The 20,184-nt window shown below is 36.2% G+C and overlaps 1 protein-coding gene across 1 annotated transcript; it reads left to right on the forward strand.

Moving 5' to 3' along the window:
• The first annotated feature begins 15,667 nt into the window (after positions 1 to 15,667).
• On the forward strand, positions 15,668 to 19,192 carry LOC132617663 (G-type lectin S-receptor-like serine/threonine-protein kinase At4g27290). Its single transcript, XM_060332717.1, has 6 exons — positions 15,668 to 17,065; positions 17,180 to 17,299; positions 17,687 to 17,839; positions 18,182 to 18,437; positions 18,526 to 18,676; positions 18,772 to 19,192. Exons 1-6 carry the CDS (start codon positions 15,793 to 15,795, stop codon positions 19,075 to 19,077), a joined length of 2,259 nt encoding a protein of 752 aa, XP_060188700.1. The 5' UTR covers positions 15,668 to 15,792; the 3' UTR covers positions 19,078 to 19,192.
• Positions 19,193 to 20,184: the final 992 nt, after the last annotated feature.

Genomic DNA, 20,184 nt, shown 5'->3' on the forward strand with positions numbered 1-20,184 from the left:
ATTTAAATATTAAACGATTTTTATGTTCTTTTAGTCTAATTCTACTATATTTCTATTGACTGTTTTGGTAAATACAAAAAGTGTCACAATTAAATATAGAGTTTAAAGCAAATACTAAAAATTAAATCTGGTTGGTGTATAATTCTCGCGATTAACAGAGCAAGGGTAAAGATCGCCAGGCCAGCCATTAATAGTGTGAGAATCAGAGTTGTTAGGTGCAGCACCACTTGCTTGCCCTTCATTCTCCACATCCGCAACATTGGCATTCCACCATTTTATTTGTTATGATTATTAATAATAATTATCTCAAATTATTTGTCATCTGGTTAATTATTTTTTTCTCCATTTTATTCATATTAAAAATTTGTCATTAGTGGAGATGACACATTATGAGTAGACATTTAATGAAGAGAGATTATAACTTAAACGTAAATAAGAGTAAAGTTAGTCAAATACCCTTCTTAGTTAATATTTTTTAAGGGGTGTGTAAATAAAACAAAAAACGACAAGTAATTTGAGACGGAGGGAGTAGTAATTTATTGATACATAGTCAAAGTGATTTTTGTGTGATAAACTTTAAGTTGGACGGCTTTTTTTTAACAAAAATAGAAAAGTGATTTTTGTGTGACTAACTTTAAGTTGGATGACTTTTACATAGCAGAAAAGTATTTTTGTATGAAAAAACTTAAAGCTAGTTGACTTTTATGTAACAAAAAATAGAAGTCACTTTTCTGTGGTAAACTCAAAGTTGAATGACCATTGGTTAGGATATTTTTATGGGAATCAATACGGATAAGCTTAAATAAAATAGAAAGATGAGGAAAAAAACAAGAATATCAGGTAAAAACATAAAGAATAATGAGAAGTATTAAGTGGATACGTCAAACAATATTTTTGTACCTTATAAAATAAATAATATATAATTTCAAACAACATCACTTAACATTAGAGAAATTAACAGGAGGTAACGTGCGAGACACGTTAATAGAGAGTAGTTATTATAAAATTGGGAAGACCTTAAGTGAAAAGTTAGATTACAAAAATGCCTATAAAAATTGAATGACGCTTTTATCCTTCAAAAAAAAAAATTAGCCTTCAATGTTTTGTACAAAAATGTAAATATACACTTCTAAGATCAAACAACAGCTCGAGTTCAGATCGTTGAGTCAACGGGAAAACAACAAACCCCCACTCAAAACAAAGCTCCAATGGTGGATGTGAATACCCCCTCTTCTTCGAGACAGAGTGGGGTCTCGAAGAGGTTAAGTATGATGTATACCCTTCTAATGATGCAGTCCGGTCGGGTTGTAAGCCCTAATTCTAGAGTGAGTCCCAATCTAGATTCAACTCATGTAGTTGACCCATTAAGTGCAGTGGAACCTCCTTTACCAGATCCTGGTGGTGAGGATGAACCAGAGATTACTACAGCTGCACCTTAGGTAAGTTTCTTCACTAAGAATAGGGCTGCGTCAAATGGCCTTAAACTTGATTACATCCCACCGCAACCCATTAATGGAAAACATGTTGTCCAATTAGTTAAGGAAGATGTTGAGAGGGTAGTGAAGAAGTGGGATTGCTTTTTAATTGCTTACTTTATCAGAGATGTACATGGGTATAATGCTATGAATCGATATGTTAATCAATTTTGGGCTAATGGAGTTACTCCGGATGTATTCTATCATGAGGAGGGATACTATGTGATACGATTTGATTCAATTGCTGACATGAATGAAGTTCTCTTCTCCGGCCGTTATATGATTAACAATAAACCAATTATTCTTAAGCCCTAGACCATGGATTTTGACTTCTCTAAAGAATTCCCCACAGAATTGCCTCTTTGGGTGAAATTCCCAAAACTCCCTACGTCTTGTTGGGAGAAAGAATCACTAAGTAGAATTACTAGTGTTATTGGTGTCCCTATCTACACGGATGAGTGCACAGCTAGACAATCTCGAATATCATTTGCTAGGATGCTTATTGAGGTGAATATCACTAAGCCCCTTCCTGATGAGATAACTGTGCTAGATCCAAATGGTGTAGAATTTGAGGTGGATGTGGAATATGACTGGAGGCCTCAATATTGTGCTAAATGCTTAGAAGTAGGCCATAGATGCCCATCCAGGAGAAACGAGAAACAAGAACCTCGAGCCCCAAGGGCTCAGCCAAGAAGAAGGAATGGCCCCAAGAAGCCTGTCCAATAATGGCGGACTACAGGGGTGGTCCTTGCCCCTATTCCAGCTCCTGTTATACTTGAACAACAACAAGAGATGGTGCAGCTAGTAGCCCCACCACTTGTAGTAACTAAGAACCAAGATGGTGATAAGCCTTGCAACCAGGATGAGATGAGTAGTCAAACTGAGATGCAAGCAGCTGCTAAGAATCCACATGACAGAGGGAAAATGACTCAACCTACAGCCAACCTACAGCCCTGCAAAGCCCAGGGTATTTGTCAAATTTCCTTGAGTTAAGGTTTTGTCCAAAAAAGAATGGGTTTGATGTGATAGTTAGAGGAACCAATGATCAGGTGCATCATCCACCTGAAAAATGAGGACCCTAAAAGCCCATATAATGATTTGGTTGGTGTGGAATGTAAGAGGGGTAAATAAGTGGCATAAGCAGAAAGAGTAGAAGCTGTTTCTGAGTAATAAACATATCAAACTTGCTGCAGTATTAGAAACTAGAGTTATGAGTCATAAAGCCCCTAAGGTGTTAGCTAACATATTTCCTGGATGGGGTGCACTAAATATTTACCAAGAAGCTGTTAATGGGAGAGTTTGGATAGTATGGGACCCAAACTTTTGTACTGTTTCCCACATCAGAGCTACACCTCAATCAGTTCATTGCCTTGTTACTGGGATTTCTTATCATATTACTTGCCTATTTACTGCTATATATGCTTTCAACTCTCTAGATAACAGGAAAGGTTTATGGGCTGAATTGCTGGACACATGACAAAGTGCTAGAGATTTTAATGCTGTTTTGCACCCTAATGATAGAGTGTCTGGGGCTCCAGTTACTGTGGATTAGATTCAGGACTTTACTGATTGTGTACAATTACTTAACTTGAGTGAACTACCTTGGAAGGGGAACTACTACACATGGTCTAATAAACAAATAGGTGCTGACAGTAGATAGAGTATTTGGTAATATGGAGTGGATGATGAAATGGGGTCATGTGACCACTAATTATGAATTGCCCAACATGTCTGACATGCTCTAATGCTGTTTAAATAGAAGATGTCAAGTGGACAACTAAACCTCCTTTTAAATTTTTCAACATTTGGGCTGATCACAGTAAGTTTCCTCAACTAGTCTCAGATGTATGGAAGAAACAAGGCTCTAAAGTGGAGATGGCAAACATTTGGGATAAACTCATGATGTTAAAATCAATGTTGAAGAAACTCAACAATGAAGAGTTTAAGAATACTACTTCAAAGCTTGCACTGGCTAGGCAAGACCTGAGTAATACACAAGACCAACTTGCTAGAAATTATACAGATACTTTGCTCCTCAAGGAAAGGAAAGGCAACTGCTACAAGAAATTGTAAAATGTTCTAATGTTGAAGAAAGTGCTCTCAGACAAAAATCTAAAGCTAGGTGGATAAAGCTAGGGGATGCAAATAACAAATACTTCTCAGCTATGTGTAAAGATAGAACCTCAAAGAAATTTATGCTTGAACTCACTTCAATGGCCGGAAAGAAGCTTACTGATCCAGCAGCTATTAAAGAGGAGGTGACATCATTCTATAAATCCTTGATGGGGTCTAGTGCCTCAAACCTACCAGCTGTTAATATACTCACCATGAAGAAAGGACCTCTTCTCACATATGATCAAGGAGCTACTCTATGTAAAGAAGTAACTGATGCAGAAAATTTTGAGGCTTTAAATAGTACTGGAGATGATAAAGCACCAGGGATTGATGGATTCAATGCTCACTTTTACAAGAAAACTTGGAGCATTATTGGAAAGGATGTGCAGGCTGCTGTGAAGGACTTCTTCATAACGGGTAAGCTTTATAGACCAGTGAATTGCACAGTACTTACCCTTAGTCCCAAAACAGCGAGCCCAGTGAATATTAAAGAGTACAGACCCATTGCTTGTTGCACTATCCTATACAAGATCATAACCAAAATATTAGCTTCTAGAATGCAACATATCATGCCTTCTATCATCAATGAAGCTCAGTTTGGTTTTATCATCCAGATAGCCAAAGAGATTACTTTTATGTGTAATATGAGAGCTCCTTTAGGAATTAGAACTAAGTTACAACACCTATTATTTTGAAGATTGTTAGCATTAGGTACGGTAACTTTTGAGTTTCCTGCTTGGATGGCAAGTTGTGCTTAAGCTTGCTATGGATTTGTAATTATCCTCTTTGGTGATTAATACAATGTTAGTTACCAAAAAAAAAAAAAAAAGTTACCATTACATGGCTCCTATCACGTTCATAGAATCATAGTATGTATTAAATTTAGGCATTTGTTTTATTAATTGCAGTCCTTTGATTAACTTTTCTTAACAACTTAATTTATTATTATTATTATATTAATGTACAGTGTATGTGTTAGCTTGTAAAATGTATATATACCATTTTGACATTTAATAGTGAAGAAATCTAATAGTCACTTTGGTGATTTTCCACTGCCTAATTAATGTTATATTGTTTATTCCCAATCCCTAATTTGTTGTATTAATAACGCTTCGATGAACCATAGATCCACAACGACGGATTATTTCATGGTTAAAGTTGGACGAAGCAACTGTGAGATTTTAACTGCATAATTCAGATTACCATAGATGAGGTAAACATACTTGCCTTCCTTTTCACTGTTCATAGTTAGTTAGAGGTATATTTACAGTTTCTGAAACTTTACTCGGGTTAATCTTTTCTTTCTGTTTTTTTTTTGTCAGTTTTATCTTATGTTTTGTAATTCTCTTTAAACTCTTTGAAAGGTCTGTATCACCATTTTGAATCCTCTCATGGCCATAACCAACATGTTTTTTTATAAAGACGCGTTTATTTATAATATTTAACTGTTTTTTTGCTCAATTCACAGATGAAAAAAATCATAATTTCAAATTAGACAAAGGATACTTATACATGTAAGTATGATTTATATATATATATCAATTTCAGCAATTATTATCTCCGTCACAAATAACTACAATTTCTATGTCGGTGTACACCATGAAATTGACACTAAGAGCCCGTTTGGATTGGCTTATAAGTTGCTTATAAGCTGTTTTCAGCTTTTTTGAGTGTTTGGCTGGCCAGCTTAAAGTCATTTTGTGTTTAAAATAAGCTCAAAAAAATAATTGGACCCATTTGACTTAGCTTATCTAAAGCAGTTTATAAGCTGTTTCAGCTTATAAGCCAAAAAAAAAATAAGTTAGACTACCCCAATTTTTTTTTTTTAGCTTATAAGCTGCAAACAGCTTACAGGCATAAGCCCATCCAAACAGGCTCTAATCTACTACACACCCTAAGGAACGGATACATAGATCGAATTGCTGTACAACTTCTATAAAATGATACTTTCATTCGGTAACAAGTTCTTGATATGTATGCAATTATAAAAAGGAGGCTTCAGTTTTTAAATTATGAGTTGTTGACATTTAAGAAAGGGAGTTTCTGTCAAGTTGAGTATACATTTTATATATAATAAGAACTGCATAATTGAAGTAGCATTATCCGGATTCATGTGATAGCAAATTTCCAGTATAATTATGCTTCGCAACAACAATAAATATCAATCAAATAGGCTCACCATTTATCAGTTTGAATCTGCATTTTTCCCTTCAATTTCTGTGCAAGCACACTTATTATATTTTTGTAAAACGTTTCTAATTGGCTTGGAATACACGTGCAATGTTGTGTGTGCCCAGAGACTTACAAGGTCATTTTCTCCACAAATATATCAAGAGATAAATTACAATGTATCACTGTAAAAGTAGGCATTCATTAGAATACTAATTAAATTGAATGGTCAATGGCAGATTTATACTTTATGCATCTAAAATTGAAGAAAATTTCTCAAATTGAAAGTGAATTTGCTTTGTCACCAAAATTAAGATGCTTCAAAGTAACATAAATGATATAAAATCTAATACTTAAATATGAACAACATTAAATTTGTCTTTCGTGAAATGAAAGGGGAATAACAATAAAGAGGAAAACATATAATTGAACTTGGACACGAATGTAACGCTCTGTAAAAGAGAGATTTTCAGTTAGCTTTTAAAACTTTGCACGTCAGTAATATTCCTATTTTATAACTCAAAACTTTAACGTATATATAAATTTTATAATTATAATACTGGTAGGGGACGAACGTGCAACGCACGTTCCTAAAAACTAGTTAGCTTACAAGAAGGCTAGTCGTAGAAGCAAAAGAATAGAGAGAATAGAATCTACAAACTATTTTCCCAACCTTTCAAAAATATTCTTGATCATCTTATTCAAGAAATACGAGTTTCTTTATAAGGTACTCCATACTTGGGACTCGTTGTACTCAGTGGCAAATCCAAGGTTTTCACTCAGGAGGTTCGAAAAAACAATAAAAGTTAAATATAAAAATAATGTTATCCATGAGAATCAAATTTAGGACACTAGAGACAATTGAACACCTGAGCCGCTTGAGCTAACCTCTTGCATTTGTTCAGGGTATTCAAAAGTTAATATCTATATATAATATAAAGCTAGCATAGATAAGTGATGTGACACCTCTCTATGGCATAGAAGAGCATTTATATTTTTTTTGGCATTTTTTCTATTTTTTCCTCATTTATGTGCTATGTTAAAAAGCTCAAAAGTCAATTCTTTAACTCTCTTAATTATGTTAAACAGACTATATAAAAAAATTAAAATAAAATAATTCTGGATATACTACTCAATTAAATGAGGGAGACATTTAATCAATTAAATGAGGAAGACATTTAAGAAATTAAGTTACCAAGACCATTCATATTGCAGGAACTCTTCTTTTCGTTTTCCTCCTACTAAATAAATGGAAGGGAAAAACGTGATATTGCAATTTGTAAACCGAAACAGCCTGCGTTTCCTCTAAAATTGATTTCATTAATTCTCTCATTATTACTTTAACTATAACGTATAGGTGGATTGCATATAATTCTAATTTGAACCCAAAAATCAAATCTTTCATTTGGCCTCTGTAAATGGTATTGCCAATGCTCCTTTTTGTTGATGGGTAATAGCGTTTTTCAGGGAATATGAAAAGCGAGACAGCGGATTAGATGTAGTATATTTCTTTTCACTTGGTGCAGCTCTCGGGAGCTGAAGTTTTTTTTTTTTTTTTCCCCTCCCATTTTTGGAGGATCGGGAGCTGAAGTTAGTAAGCTAAGTGAGTGGTTTTTTTTTTTGTTTTTTTGTTTTTATTATTTTTTATTTTTTATGATGAGCATTAGAGGGTCATTTAATCAATTCACCCATAATTTTTTTCATTGTTGTGCGGTTATGCCTTCAAAACTCTTTTTGGGGTAGAAGACACAAACTATAATTTGTAATTGATGCATTGTTTATCTAAGAATGGAGTTGTCGTTTACGCAGTGTAAACATGAATGACATGCTTGATTGTTATTTTTTTTATCAGTTTTATTTGAATATTTACACCTTCATATTAGAGTTGTAATACTTATTTAGTTTTTGAATTATGCATGAGGTTATTTTCATAGTGGCACTGAGTATGTTAAAATAGAATTGGTTTTTTTTTAACTTTCTATTTTTCTTCAACAGTACTGTTTATTGAGAAAATTGAAAATTGACGACCTCTAACTTTTCATTCCCCTCAACCCTAAACCCACAAGGGAAGAAATATGTAGGAAATATGTCCTCTTTTTGCCTTCTCTCTCTCTCTTTTTTGTATTTTATTATTGTAAGAATAAATTCTTTAATTATTACTATTTAAACTCTGATCACACTTTTTAATATTTCGGTGTTTTCTATTCTTTATCAATGCAAGGGATTCCGAATATTTTCTTTTGGTTTTCCACCCGGTGTCCCGTACCTGCATTGGAGTCCGGTTAAATCTGGATTCACGTCGTGTAGTGCCCATTTGGGGGAAGCGATTCTTATCAAGGATTTTTTCATACTCGTAGCTCAAACCCGAGACCTCTGGTTAGGGAGGAGCAGCTCAATCTGCTGAATCAAATCCTTTGGTCGTTAGGAATCCCGAATCTCAAGTACTACTGCTTCAATTTTTCCAACTCTTAGATATCTTTGCTTTGTGCTTAGGGGGTTTTACTATTTTTGGATCTTGATTTCTTATGTTTTTTTGTTTTAGGCCAATGCTTTTAGTGAGAAGTCCAAGGTACAAGTACGTGATTTAATTAACGGAAAAGGGCCAAAATTATCCTTGAACTTTGGAAAATAGTTCATTCATACCCTTCTTTATACTTTAGAGCCAATTATACCCTTACCGTTATATTATGGGGTCAATTATACCCTTATGTCTAACAGTTGCCACGTGGCATCATTTCAACCCTTCAAAATTATTTTCCCCTCAAATAGTGGACTCTTTTTTTTATCCGGAAAGAGTAACGTGTAACGAGAATATATTTCATTGTGATCTATAAACTTTTTCTTTAGACGGTGTGTCATGAAGTACGTAGCCAAATTTAAATAACTTCTCTGACCTGACCAATCTGAAAATATTTTTAACTAATTGCAACAAGGATCATTTGATTACTGATCATGAGTTGGACATGTTATGTTATGACCTGCTGCAAAAATACACTTACATAATTCAATAATTTATCCAATCCAAGGATCAGGACTTCGGACATGCTATTTGAGGGGAAAATAATTTTGAAGGGCTGGGATGATGCCACGTGGCAGCTGTTAGACATAAGGGTATAATTGACTCCATAGTATAACGGTAAGGGTATAATTGGCCCTAAAGTATAACGAAGGGTATGGATGAACTATTTTCCAAAGTTCAGGGTTAATTTTGGCCCTTTTCCGTTTAATTAATTTTTATTTTCTGCTATTTTTGTTATGTACTTCTTAATTTCTCCTTTTAAACTTTAGATTCATGACTTTCAATCATCAATAATAGAAAGTACTATGTTTTTCTATTTAATGTTTAAAATCAGATTTACATATCTAAAAATAACAGTAAAAGTTTTATGCACAGTGAAAAAATCAAAGCAGAGTTTCAGAAATTATGTAAACGATTGAACCCAAAGGAAACAATATTTTAATAACCGCGCGAAGCGCGGACCAATTGACTATTATGTATATAAACACAAAAAATTTACCCTATATATACAATGTAATTTTTTTACCGAGGTATTCGGGTGAACACCCTCCCACCCTCAAAATCCGCCCCTGATTGTACTTTAGAGTTAAATTTGTATAACTCTACTTGCAAATCAAAAAATATTTCCAGTAGAATAATATTCAGAAGATTATGGATTGCAAGACAGTCTGGCACTGTTAAAGTTTCAAAATCACAAAAATATCAATGCTAATCCGGAGTTTTTTGTCAGTTCTAAAAGTTGAATAAGAACAAAAGACTGTCGTTTTTCCTTCTTTTTTCCCTTTATAGTTAACACTAATTTATTTGGTTCTTGTCATCTTGTGCCTTTGTCGACTAAGAATAGCACATAGAATCTTAATGTCACTGCAGTTATAATTGATAAATTTCAAAATTAAATACTCCCTTCGAATAAAAAAGAGTGTTCACTTAACCTATTTTTTCTTGGTAAGAAAGAGTGTCCACATATAAAACAATTAACCTTATGTTTTCAGATTTGCTCAGATTTGCCCCTATTAAGTGATATGTGATTAGAGGTTTCAAAATGGGGTGACCCAACCCAACCCAACCCAGCCCAGCCCTAAAGAGTCAATGAATTAAATGAGCTCGGACGGGTTGGTCCTTTTAATTGAAGGACCAGCAAAATAACAGCCCGAAGCGGGCTGCGGGCTAAGACGGGCCAGCCCTTTTAAGTTTTTTCGTCATCCAAAATAATATTTTCGAAGTGATTTTTGCCACAATTTGAACATGAAACTTTTACAATATGGAATAGAATCTTCTACCATCCATTCTTGCGCAAACCCTTATCATAGAAGAAAAAAATTCAAGAGAACAAATAAAAATTATTATTGTTTATCACTGATTCAGATCACGTTCAAAAGAAATTAAACATAATATAAATTCTAACACTAAAAAGTATTACTCCAGTTTCTAATTTACTACTTAGTAGTAAGTACATTCTTTTGTCTCATTACTTTTTATCTTTTTATTTAATTTACATATATTTCTTAAAAAATTAATTAATTTATTATTCTTTTCTGGCCTCAAGGGCTGACCTCAGCCCAATCCTTGAGGCCGGTGGACCAAGAGAGGCTGGACTTTTGAGCCTCACTTCTATATGGGCCAAAGAAATCCTAACCCAACCCTACTTAAATAAAGGATTGGATTGGGCCAGCCTCGCGAGCCAAGCCCATACTGACAGCTCTATATGTGATCAAATCCCAATACCTATTTAATTAGGGACAGTTTATTCAAATCTGTCACAACCCAACCCCGTGGGCCGCGACTGGTGCCCTACTTGGACACCCAGACAGACAAACATATCAAATCGTAACACACTTATCCAAATCGAATCACATACAGATAACATATACTGGCACAATTGTCACACGCTGCCTTTAATTATATCAAACTGTCTCAAACGCATTTCAACACAACCATATATTTTTTTTGGTCACTACCCAGTGTAATCCCACAATAGTGGGGTCTGGGGAGGGTAAGATGTACGCAGCCTTACCCCTACCTGGGTAGGGAGGCTGTTTCCGATTGACCCTCGGCAACCCTCCTCCTTTATCCGGGCTTGGGACCGGCAATGTGAGCGAGCTCACACAGGCGGAGTTAACACAACCATATATATATATATATATATATATATATATATATATATATATATATATATATATATATATATATATATATATCAAAAAGCCGGCAAGGCTATCAAATGTATCAAAAGCCGACAAGGCTATCAAATGTATCAAAAGCCGACAAGGCTAACAGATGTATCAAAAGCCGACAAGGCTAACAGATGGCGCAACGGCCCAAAACATATACAAAGTGCACGCCGACAAGGCTGCCATAACGAACAGGGTCATACAAACACATCTGTACAGAAGTAGGCACACACACCCACAAATACGTCTACAGACCTCTAAACAGACCAACAGAAACATATGGCGGGACAGGGCCCCGCCGTACCCCTGAACAAATATATACATATGCATCGAACAAGTATATATACCAAAAAGTAGGCTCCGAAATAAGAGGAGCACTCCAAACAGCAGAAGAGGGTGTCCTAAACTGGTGAATCACCAAACTGTGCGTCTGTACCTGCGGGCATGAAACACAGCCCCCCGAAGAAAGGGGGTCAGTACGAAATATGTACTGAGTATGCAAAGCAGAAAGTACAGGAACAAATCTGAGGCATAAACGAAATAGTAGTACAGAACATAAGTATAAATCCAACATATCAAAATGTTTACTTTCAAAATATAAGTCATGCATAAGGTACAGAAGAATATGGTCGCCCGGCCGTCGATGGCGCCATAACACAGCATAACACCAGAAGGTTTCAAATCTCCGTATCCCCGTCACATATCACAACACAGCATAACACCAAATATAAGTGGAACCCGATCCTCTTATCGAGTAGCTCGGTGAACCATAAACACAGCATAACACCGGAGTATATCAAAGTGCGCACAATAACAGAACCGGCCCGGGAACCGGCGAAAGATATAACAAAACGCACGAGCAGAGTCATGAGTAACCATATGCATAAAATCATTATCATAGACTCAAATATAAGTAAATGACCATACTTGAAATTCGAAATGATAATCATACCAAATTCTTTCAAAAGTCGTCCGAATTACATAAAGGAAAGTCGCGGGACCCACGGACGGGTATTGACCCGAGTCGGGCCCGCCTATGGAAAATATACTCATTATATGCCATATAAACTTCTACAAAAATATTGAAGCAATCTGAGCCTTTCTGTGAAAGATATGGCGTTCACAAATTACGAAATTCTTTAAAGTGAAACCTTTTTATGCAAAGTTCGGAAAACGATTATTTCAAAGACATAATGGTTCATATTTCATCAAATCATACATAAGAGTGCCAAGGAATATATATAAGGATCATAACGTACTCAAATTTCAAATTTAGAATTTCCTCGAGGCTCGTAATGTAGCCTATTGAAAACTAAGGCATGCCAAAAGAAAGAAGGGTTGCGCTTTACATACCTTTAGCGTTTAGTCGTAGTATAACTTGTACTTGCTGCCCAAAAACACTTATCCTATATCAAGATATCAAGAGCTACAATTAGTCTACAAAGGAATTTAATACGTATTTTGACGCTCACAATCCCTTTCTAACATTTAAACGACGTTTCGTTCGCATTCAAACCAACTAGTGCTACAAGCTAACATTGCTAATCATTCTTTCATATATCAATCCAAACTTGTTTAACATGACTTAGGGGACTTTGGACAGCTTGCACATCATTCAAATCAGTCCCAAACTCACGGCCAAACAACACATACCACAATACCATTTTCACTTAGCAATTTTCCAGTTTTAACGTACAACGACAACAACACGTTTAATAACATTACTTTCACGATTCTTGGAACTGTTTTAGCATCATTTTTATTCTTACAACAACCCCCAAATCATTTAAATTTCAACTTGAATCATTGCACTTCACTTTCACTATATGTTCATAACAACATTCAACATTCAACATACACTAATTCACTTCTAACCTTAAAACAGTCCACAGTTTTGGACTGCTTGTATACTTCAACATGATTCGTTTCTTTAACACCTCAATTCACATATTCAACATGCATACAATACACCACAATGTCCATAACAACAATAATTAAAACATGGCACAAAACAGTCCATAATCCCTCTAAAACAGTCCCCTTACATGGCTTCAACACCATTCCAACAACTTCATGATTTTCATCCATTTATCCATACTACAACACATTCAATCCACTTCCAATACATGTACAAGAAGATTAAACATGATTCCATTAAAGCCTACAACACACGGCTCATTTAAATTTTAAGAAAAACAGTCCAATACCAACTTGCAACATCATAAACCAACTTCTACAATCTTTGTTCATTTACATATGTTGACACACATTCAATCCATCAACAATACATGCAAAATGAAACCAACCATGGCTTCACCAAGCTCACGGCTCACCCCCTACATCAACCACAACAACAATCCAACAACAACATGCATGAATTATACATTCAAATCATCATACTACACAAGAACAATGATCATTCTTACCTTACAACTTGTTCTTCCACCTTGGCCGAATCTTCAACCCTATTGAAAGGCTACACCTCCTTGTTTCTTTCCAACAACTACTACACGTTTTTATGCACTTGATGAGGAGTTGATTTGATGGAGAAACTGATTTTTTTTTATCAACTTGGAGAACCAAGTTCTGGCCGTGAGCTTCAAGGGCATGGATGGCATGTTTATGGTTTCTCCTTCACTTGAAACTTAATGGTGAATGTGTAGAACACTTTAGGGGTTTAATGGTGAGAAGGAAATGGAAGAGTTGGCCATTTTTTGGTGGTGGAACAGCCATGGAAGCCGTGGCTTTCTCTTTCTAGGGCTTGAGATGAGAGCTTCTCTCTCTTGCTCAATTTGTGGGATTGGGAAATGAATTGTGGCATGCAACTTTGGTCAACAAAGTTGGACATTTTGCTGCCCAAGGGGGTCTTACACGTCCCCCAACTCAAGCATGGGCAAAAAACAGTTTTTTGTTATGTGCTAGTGGACCCCACACGGCCACTAGTGCAAAATTTGTGAATATTTAAGTCTTAATCCCCACTTAATAATCCAACTTGCATCGTCCATATCTCTTTATCCCGATATCATTTTGACGAACGGTTTGTTGCGTTGCAAACTAGACTCGATGAACTTCATTTTAGGCTTTTGAAACATCTTAAAACTCCTCATATACTAGGAGATATGCCTCCTACAATATAGGCTAAAATGGGGTCCGAAATTTTACTGAAGTTGTTCCGATTCATTTCGTTTAACTTCTAATCCTCTTCCAACCTCATGTAACCTCTTATACATACATATACACACTTATATACATCAACAAAAATCCATATACACGTCTCGAAAGGTCCAGAGAATCACAATAACCTTAAACATAATTAGAGAACTCACAAAGCTTTGACGAAACTCCAATCGCAAAAGTATATTCATATCTTTTGTCCATCCTCTATATCATTACTAATAATCTCAAATACTTTAAAAGGTCACTCGCATTACCTCATATACATACTCATAGCGCGATTTCAAATCCTTTAGGTAACCGTGTCACCTTGGTATACTTAAGGAAACCATATATATAACGATATTCTTACTAACTCGATTAACTTTCCTTGAACCTTCTTACTCATTCTTTCTTGTTTTAATACAAGTAGCACAGATTATTATGGAGTGTAAGAAAAAATCACTTTTTTTTTTCTTGGAGTTAGTATATTTTCTTAAGGGGTGTGCCAATAGCTAAGTGGACACTCTTTTTTATCCGGACGAAATACCAAACATTAAAGGGATGAAAGTGACACAACTATGGATTTCTCAATATGCGCCCACCTTCAAGAGTTTTTTTTTAAAAAAAATTTTTTTATAACTTTTAACAAGAAAATAAGTAAATTCTGCAGTCAGCTGACATCGATTATCAACAGTTTTAGGGTAGTTTTGTTATTACCATTCTAACTCTGCCAAAAACAGAGAGAGGGGATGCTCTATATTTTAGGGCTATGTACAGAAAATACGTATACTCAGTTATTCACTATATAAAAAGGGTTGTCCCCACATACAGTAATAGATACCTTATATAATTTAGTCATTGATTGCTTAACTACCAAAAACCAGGTAAATTTTCTATTGATAGTGATTGATGCACACGAGACAAATTGCTTCATTTTACCTGAGGGCAAATGGAAAATGGCAAATGGTTCGAAACTCGGTGGGTAATTGACCTGCGCTATGGGTGTCTATAGCCTGGTTTTCCAGGCCCTAACTGGCCCGGTACCTTGACCAGTATGTCTGATATTTTCCTAGTCCGGCCCGGCCCACATGTTCAAACCTGACACCCATAGCCTGCCCCCTGCCCTACTTCAGTTAAATATCAGGATTTGAACCCCTGACGTGCCTATTGCGGTCGCCCTCGGGGCACGACATTTTCTGATTCTAGTGGCTAATTGTTTTTTTTTTCTTTTCCTTTTGGCATATTCTAAACCAGGATAAAAAGTCAGTTCATGTAGCTATAAAGACATAGGATATTAGGACATTGGTGACAAGAAACAAGGACGAAGCTTCGCAGTAATAAAGGTTGAAAAGGGAATTGTCCTCACTGAAAATGATATTTTTGAAAAAATATCTTGAGGAAAAAAAAGGAGCCCGCCACTGTCTCTGTAGCATATAAAAAGTAGCTACAGTACCCCCATCTAGTCATATTCAAATGGATGAGGTTGACGTATTCAAAATGTAGTTCTAATGCATTATTCAAAGCATGTGTCTGATTTCTGAGCTTGACTACCCCAAAAGAGACGAAAATTAAGGACCAGTCAAATTAGTAGTTGTAGAAAGCTGTCATCCTATAACAGAAATGTTCCTTCTTTTATTTGGTTTGATTCTTCAGAATTCCAATAACCCAAAGGGACCAAACAATTTCCATGAAACGATTCGCTAGTTTCTGTTTCTTTTCTTGCAATATAGTGTCATTGCTCTTCATATTTTCCACTGCATTAGACACGATATCTAAGGATAGCCCCATCAAAGATGGCCATACCATAGTTTCAGCTGGTGGCAACTTTGAGCTTGGATTTTTCAGCCCTGGAAATTCCAAGAATCGGTATATCGGTATATGGTACAAGAATCTACCTAAGGGCAAAGAAGTAGTGTGGGTTGCCAATAGAGTCAGCCCACTGAATGACACTTCTGGCATATTAACGATCAGTAGCAAAGGGATTGCACTACTCAATAGCACCCGAGACGTGATTTGGTCGTCGAATTCATCAACCCATTTGAGGAATCCGGTGGCTCAGCTTTTGGACAGTGGAAATCTTGTCTTAAAAGATGGCAGTGGTGTAAACTTAAAAGACTATGCTTGGCAGAGTTTTGATTATCCAGGCAATACTTTATTACCGGGCATGAAAATAGGCCGAAATTTAGCCACTGGCCTTTATTGGACTCTTTCATCCTGGAAGAGCAGCGATGATCCTTCTCCTGGAAGATATGTGGATCGCCTCGACACTAGTGGTTATCCACAAATCTTCTTGTGGGAAGGTCCGGTAATAAAGTATAGCTCGGGAATATGGAATGGACGTTTTTTTGCTGGCGGACCAAATTTGAAACCAAATCCTTATTATACATTTGAGTTTGTGAATAATAACAAGGAGATTTACTATAAATATGACCTTATTACTTCTCTTCCCACCAGGGTGGTCTTAAATCCGGCAGGCCTAATTCAACGATTCTTATGGATCGGACGGAACCAGAACTGGTTCCTTTACTCTACTGGGCAGATGGATAATTGCGACCGTTATGCCTTGTGTGGTCAATTTGCGCGGTGCGACATTAACGACTCCCCTTCATGCGATTGTTTGAGAGGATTTCAGCCTAAATATCAACAAGAATGGGATGCAGCAGATTGGTCTAGTGGGTGCGTGCGAAGAACTCCATTGGAATGTGGGACAAGTGACAGGTTTATGAAATACTCGAGTGTGAAATTGCCAGATACACGTCATTCTTGGTTCGATAAGAGCATTGGCCTTGAGGAATGCCAAATGTTGTGTCTGAAAAACTGTTCGTGTACAGCATATTCCAATCTTGATGTAAGAGATGGCGGGAGTGGATGCTTACTGTGGTTTAACGAACTCGTTGATATCAGGGAATATGCTGAACTTATGCAAGATCTCTATGTAAGGATGGCTGCATCAGAAGTAGGTAAGTCTCCTTATGTTGAATAAGATGTAGGAATTATGAAATAATTGCATCTTAAAAACGTGCTAAGCTGAATCATACGCAAGGTTTTCACAACTCATAATGAACCTTTTACAGGTTCAGGACAAATGGGAAAGACAAGAAAAGCAATCATTGCGATTGTATCAACAATTTCGGCAACCGTCCTTCTTGGTTTTCTATCTTGGTCCGCTATGCGGAGAAAGAAAAGGGAAAGAGGTTACAAAATTTGTCTATCATGTTTATTGTTTTTTTTTAAAATGGTGCAGCCTAGAACGTTGGAAGAAATGATTGAAATTTTCTATCTTTGATTTTATTAAGCATGGAGGGCTTTAAATAGCAAATTTGAAAACATAAAATCTGCAGAATAAAATCCAAAAGCCTTTAGTATCTCAACTACATTTTTCAAATAAAGACTCCTACTACCAAACTACTTATTTTTCCAGTAAATCAGCAAATAACAAAAGCAAATATTCAACAATGTTGAAAGTATATAGAAGTGCAAATAGGAAAAAACTACTATAATGTCTGTCTAGGCGGATGATTTTGGAAAATATAGTTGTTTCATTCACCTCATTATCTTTACAAAAGATTTCCATTTTACAGGAGAACGGGAAGGAAAGGACGATATGGAATTTCCTTTGTTTGATTTGATGACTATTTCTGCTGCAACAAATAATTTCTCATCTTATAATATCATTGGAATGGGTGGTTTTGGAACTGTTTACAGGGTAACTAGAATCATTTTCTGTCTGTATCGTAGTCAAATACATAAATGATGCCCTTGTGGCTTAGACGTCGAATGGATTGTGTGGCAGGGAAAATTATCATCTGGCCCCGAAATAGCAGTGAAGAAGCTCTCCAAACATTCTGGACAAGGTCTTGAAGAGTTGAAGAATGAAGTTGTTCTTATTTCAAAACTTCAACATAGAAACCTAGCTAGGCTTTTAGGTTGTTGTCTTGAAGGGGAAGAGAGGATGCTAATTTATGAATATATGCCAAACAATAGCTTGGACTTCTTCATATTTGGTTCAGTTCTCTTAACTCATTTGGTCAATAGATCCATCTTACCATATCAGCATTGTTCTGCTAACGCAAAATAAACTGACCATTCGGCAAATGAGAGCAGGAAGGGACAACTTATGTGGGAAGATCGCTTTCATATTGCTAAGGGAATATCAAGGGGGCTTCTTTATCTTCACCAGGACTCCAGATTAAGGATCATACATAGAGATCTAAAGACTAGCAACATTTTACTGGACAACAAATTGAATCCCAAAATTTCAGACTTTGGACTGGCTAGGATTATTGGTGAGGATCAAAATGAAGCAAGAACAAAGCGAGTAATAGGGACATAGTAAGTTCAATTAGCCAACTGATTGTCTCTTTCATCTTTACCTTCGCAAATCATTTAACATAAGATTAAACATTTTGTCTTTATGCAGTGGCTATATGTCTCCAGAATACGCAGTTGATGGGAAATTTTCAGTGAAATCAGATGTCTTCAGTCTTGGTGTTCTTCTACTAGAAATAGTAAGCGGAAGAAAGAACAGAACATTTCGTCATCCAGATCACCATCATAATCTTATTGGACATGTAAGCAAGATACAAATCCGAGATTTGCTTCGTCATTTCACGCTACACTTGTATTTTTTGCATATCATTGAAAGCTATACTTGATTTTGCCATAGGCTTGGTTATTATGGAATGGAGGGAAGGCTATGGAACTAATCGATGAATGTTTGAATGAATCGTTTGTGGAATCCCAAGTTTTAAGATGCGTTCATGTGGCGCTATTATGTGTTCAAAAAATACCGGTAGACAGACCACCAGTGGCATCCGTGGTTTTCATGTTGAGCCATGAAGAAGTGGCATTACCTCAACCAAAGGAGCCCGGTTTCTTCATAGAGAGGAGTACAGCTGAAACCGATGATTCAAATGAGAAAAGATGCGTCAGTTACAATGATTTGACATTAACAATTCTTGAACCAAGATAGAATTGGCGGAACCAGCAATTCTAGAATCTTCTATTGTCTAAAGGGGGTTGAACAGCTTATATACAATACATATATTCAATTCGCTGTACAGTATAATATTTTGAAGTAGGGGTTTTAATTAAATCCCTGTAGACAACATAGCTCCGTCCCTGAAGATACAGAGGGCCGGGCGGCGGGGGGGGGGGGGGGGGGGGGGGGGGGGGGGGGAGGGGGAGAAGTGATGACATTTCATGATGACAAAAGTTGTAAACTACCTTTCTTTCACGAGTTGATTTTTTCCCCCAGAGTAGCACCTGTTTCGAGCTATTACTTTCAATTAGATTGGATATTTATTACTGGACTTGCATTTATTAACATGCATACGCTAAACAATTGCGTATCTCTTTCATCAATGTGAGATTTATTAGGTCAAGGCTCGGGACCATTGTGTCAACTTGTGCAAATTGTCAGAACATGATGGAATGGACAAATAAGCTGTTACGCAGTATATAATGGATCATAATAGATCTGGAATGGCTAAATGATAACTTAAAAGGCATTGGACAAGTAATTAAGTTCAGCTATATATAAAGCTAAGATACAATGCCTCGACTTTGTTGGGCATTTATTTTGCCTCATGAGTAGAAATCAACATCATGTCCCGGGGGAGTGTTTCTTTACAATAACATGCATCTTATCTTTTTCCACATTTGTATCACCAAACAATGCTCGAGTTTTGAACAATTTCCTTTTTCTTGATTTTCCACTTGATGTCTGGTACCCGCTTTGAGGCCAACTAATTAGGATTAATTCTCACTTTGGCAAGTAAAATGCTCCTAGTAAAGGTGAGTCCCTGCTCGATGCTAAAAAACGGAACCTCTAGTTAAAGATTAAGGGGTACTTACCACCACATCCACAACCTCAGGCGGTAGTTCTAAACAACTTGGATATAAGCTAAATAGGATTCTTAAAAGCAAACAGGAACAAAGTTGATGCTCCTACATCCATATCATAATTCAGTGCTTGATTTGAAATATGAGTTATTTCACGGAATGATACTTGTACTTATTGAGCTCGCAAAGGTTACACTGTTCTTATAAGTCGACAAATTTGATATTTAGCTTACTG

Source organism: Lycium barbarum, chromosome 11 (genome assembly GCF_019175385.1).
Source record: "Lycium barbarum isolate Lr01 chromosome 11, ASM1917538v2, whole genome shotgun sequence".
NCBI classification, from domain to species: Eukaryota; Viridiplantae; Streptophyta; class Magnoliopsida; order Solanales; family Solanaceae; genus Lycium; species Lycium barbarum.

Excerpts from the sequence above, each read along its gene's own strand:
- LOC132617663 (XM_060332717.1), top strand. The coding sequence starts at position 15,793 with ATGAAACGATTCGCTAGTTTCTGTTTCTTTTCTTGCAATATAGTGTCA. Across the intron at positions 17,300-17,686 it reads GAGAAAGAAAAGGGAAAGAG|GAGAACGGGAAGGAAAGGAC; the intron begins GTTACAAAATTT and ends TCCATTTTACAG. Across the intron at positions 17,840-18,181 it reads AATCATTTTCTGTCTGTATC|AAACTGACCATTCGGCAAAT; the intron begins GTAGTCAAATAC and ends CTAACGCAAAAT.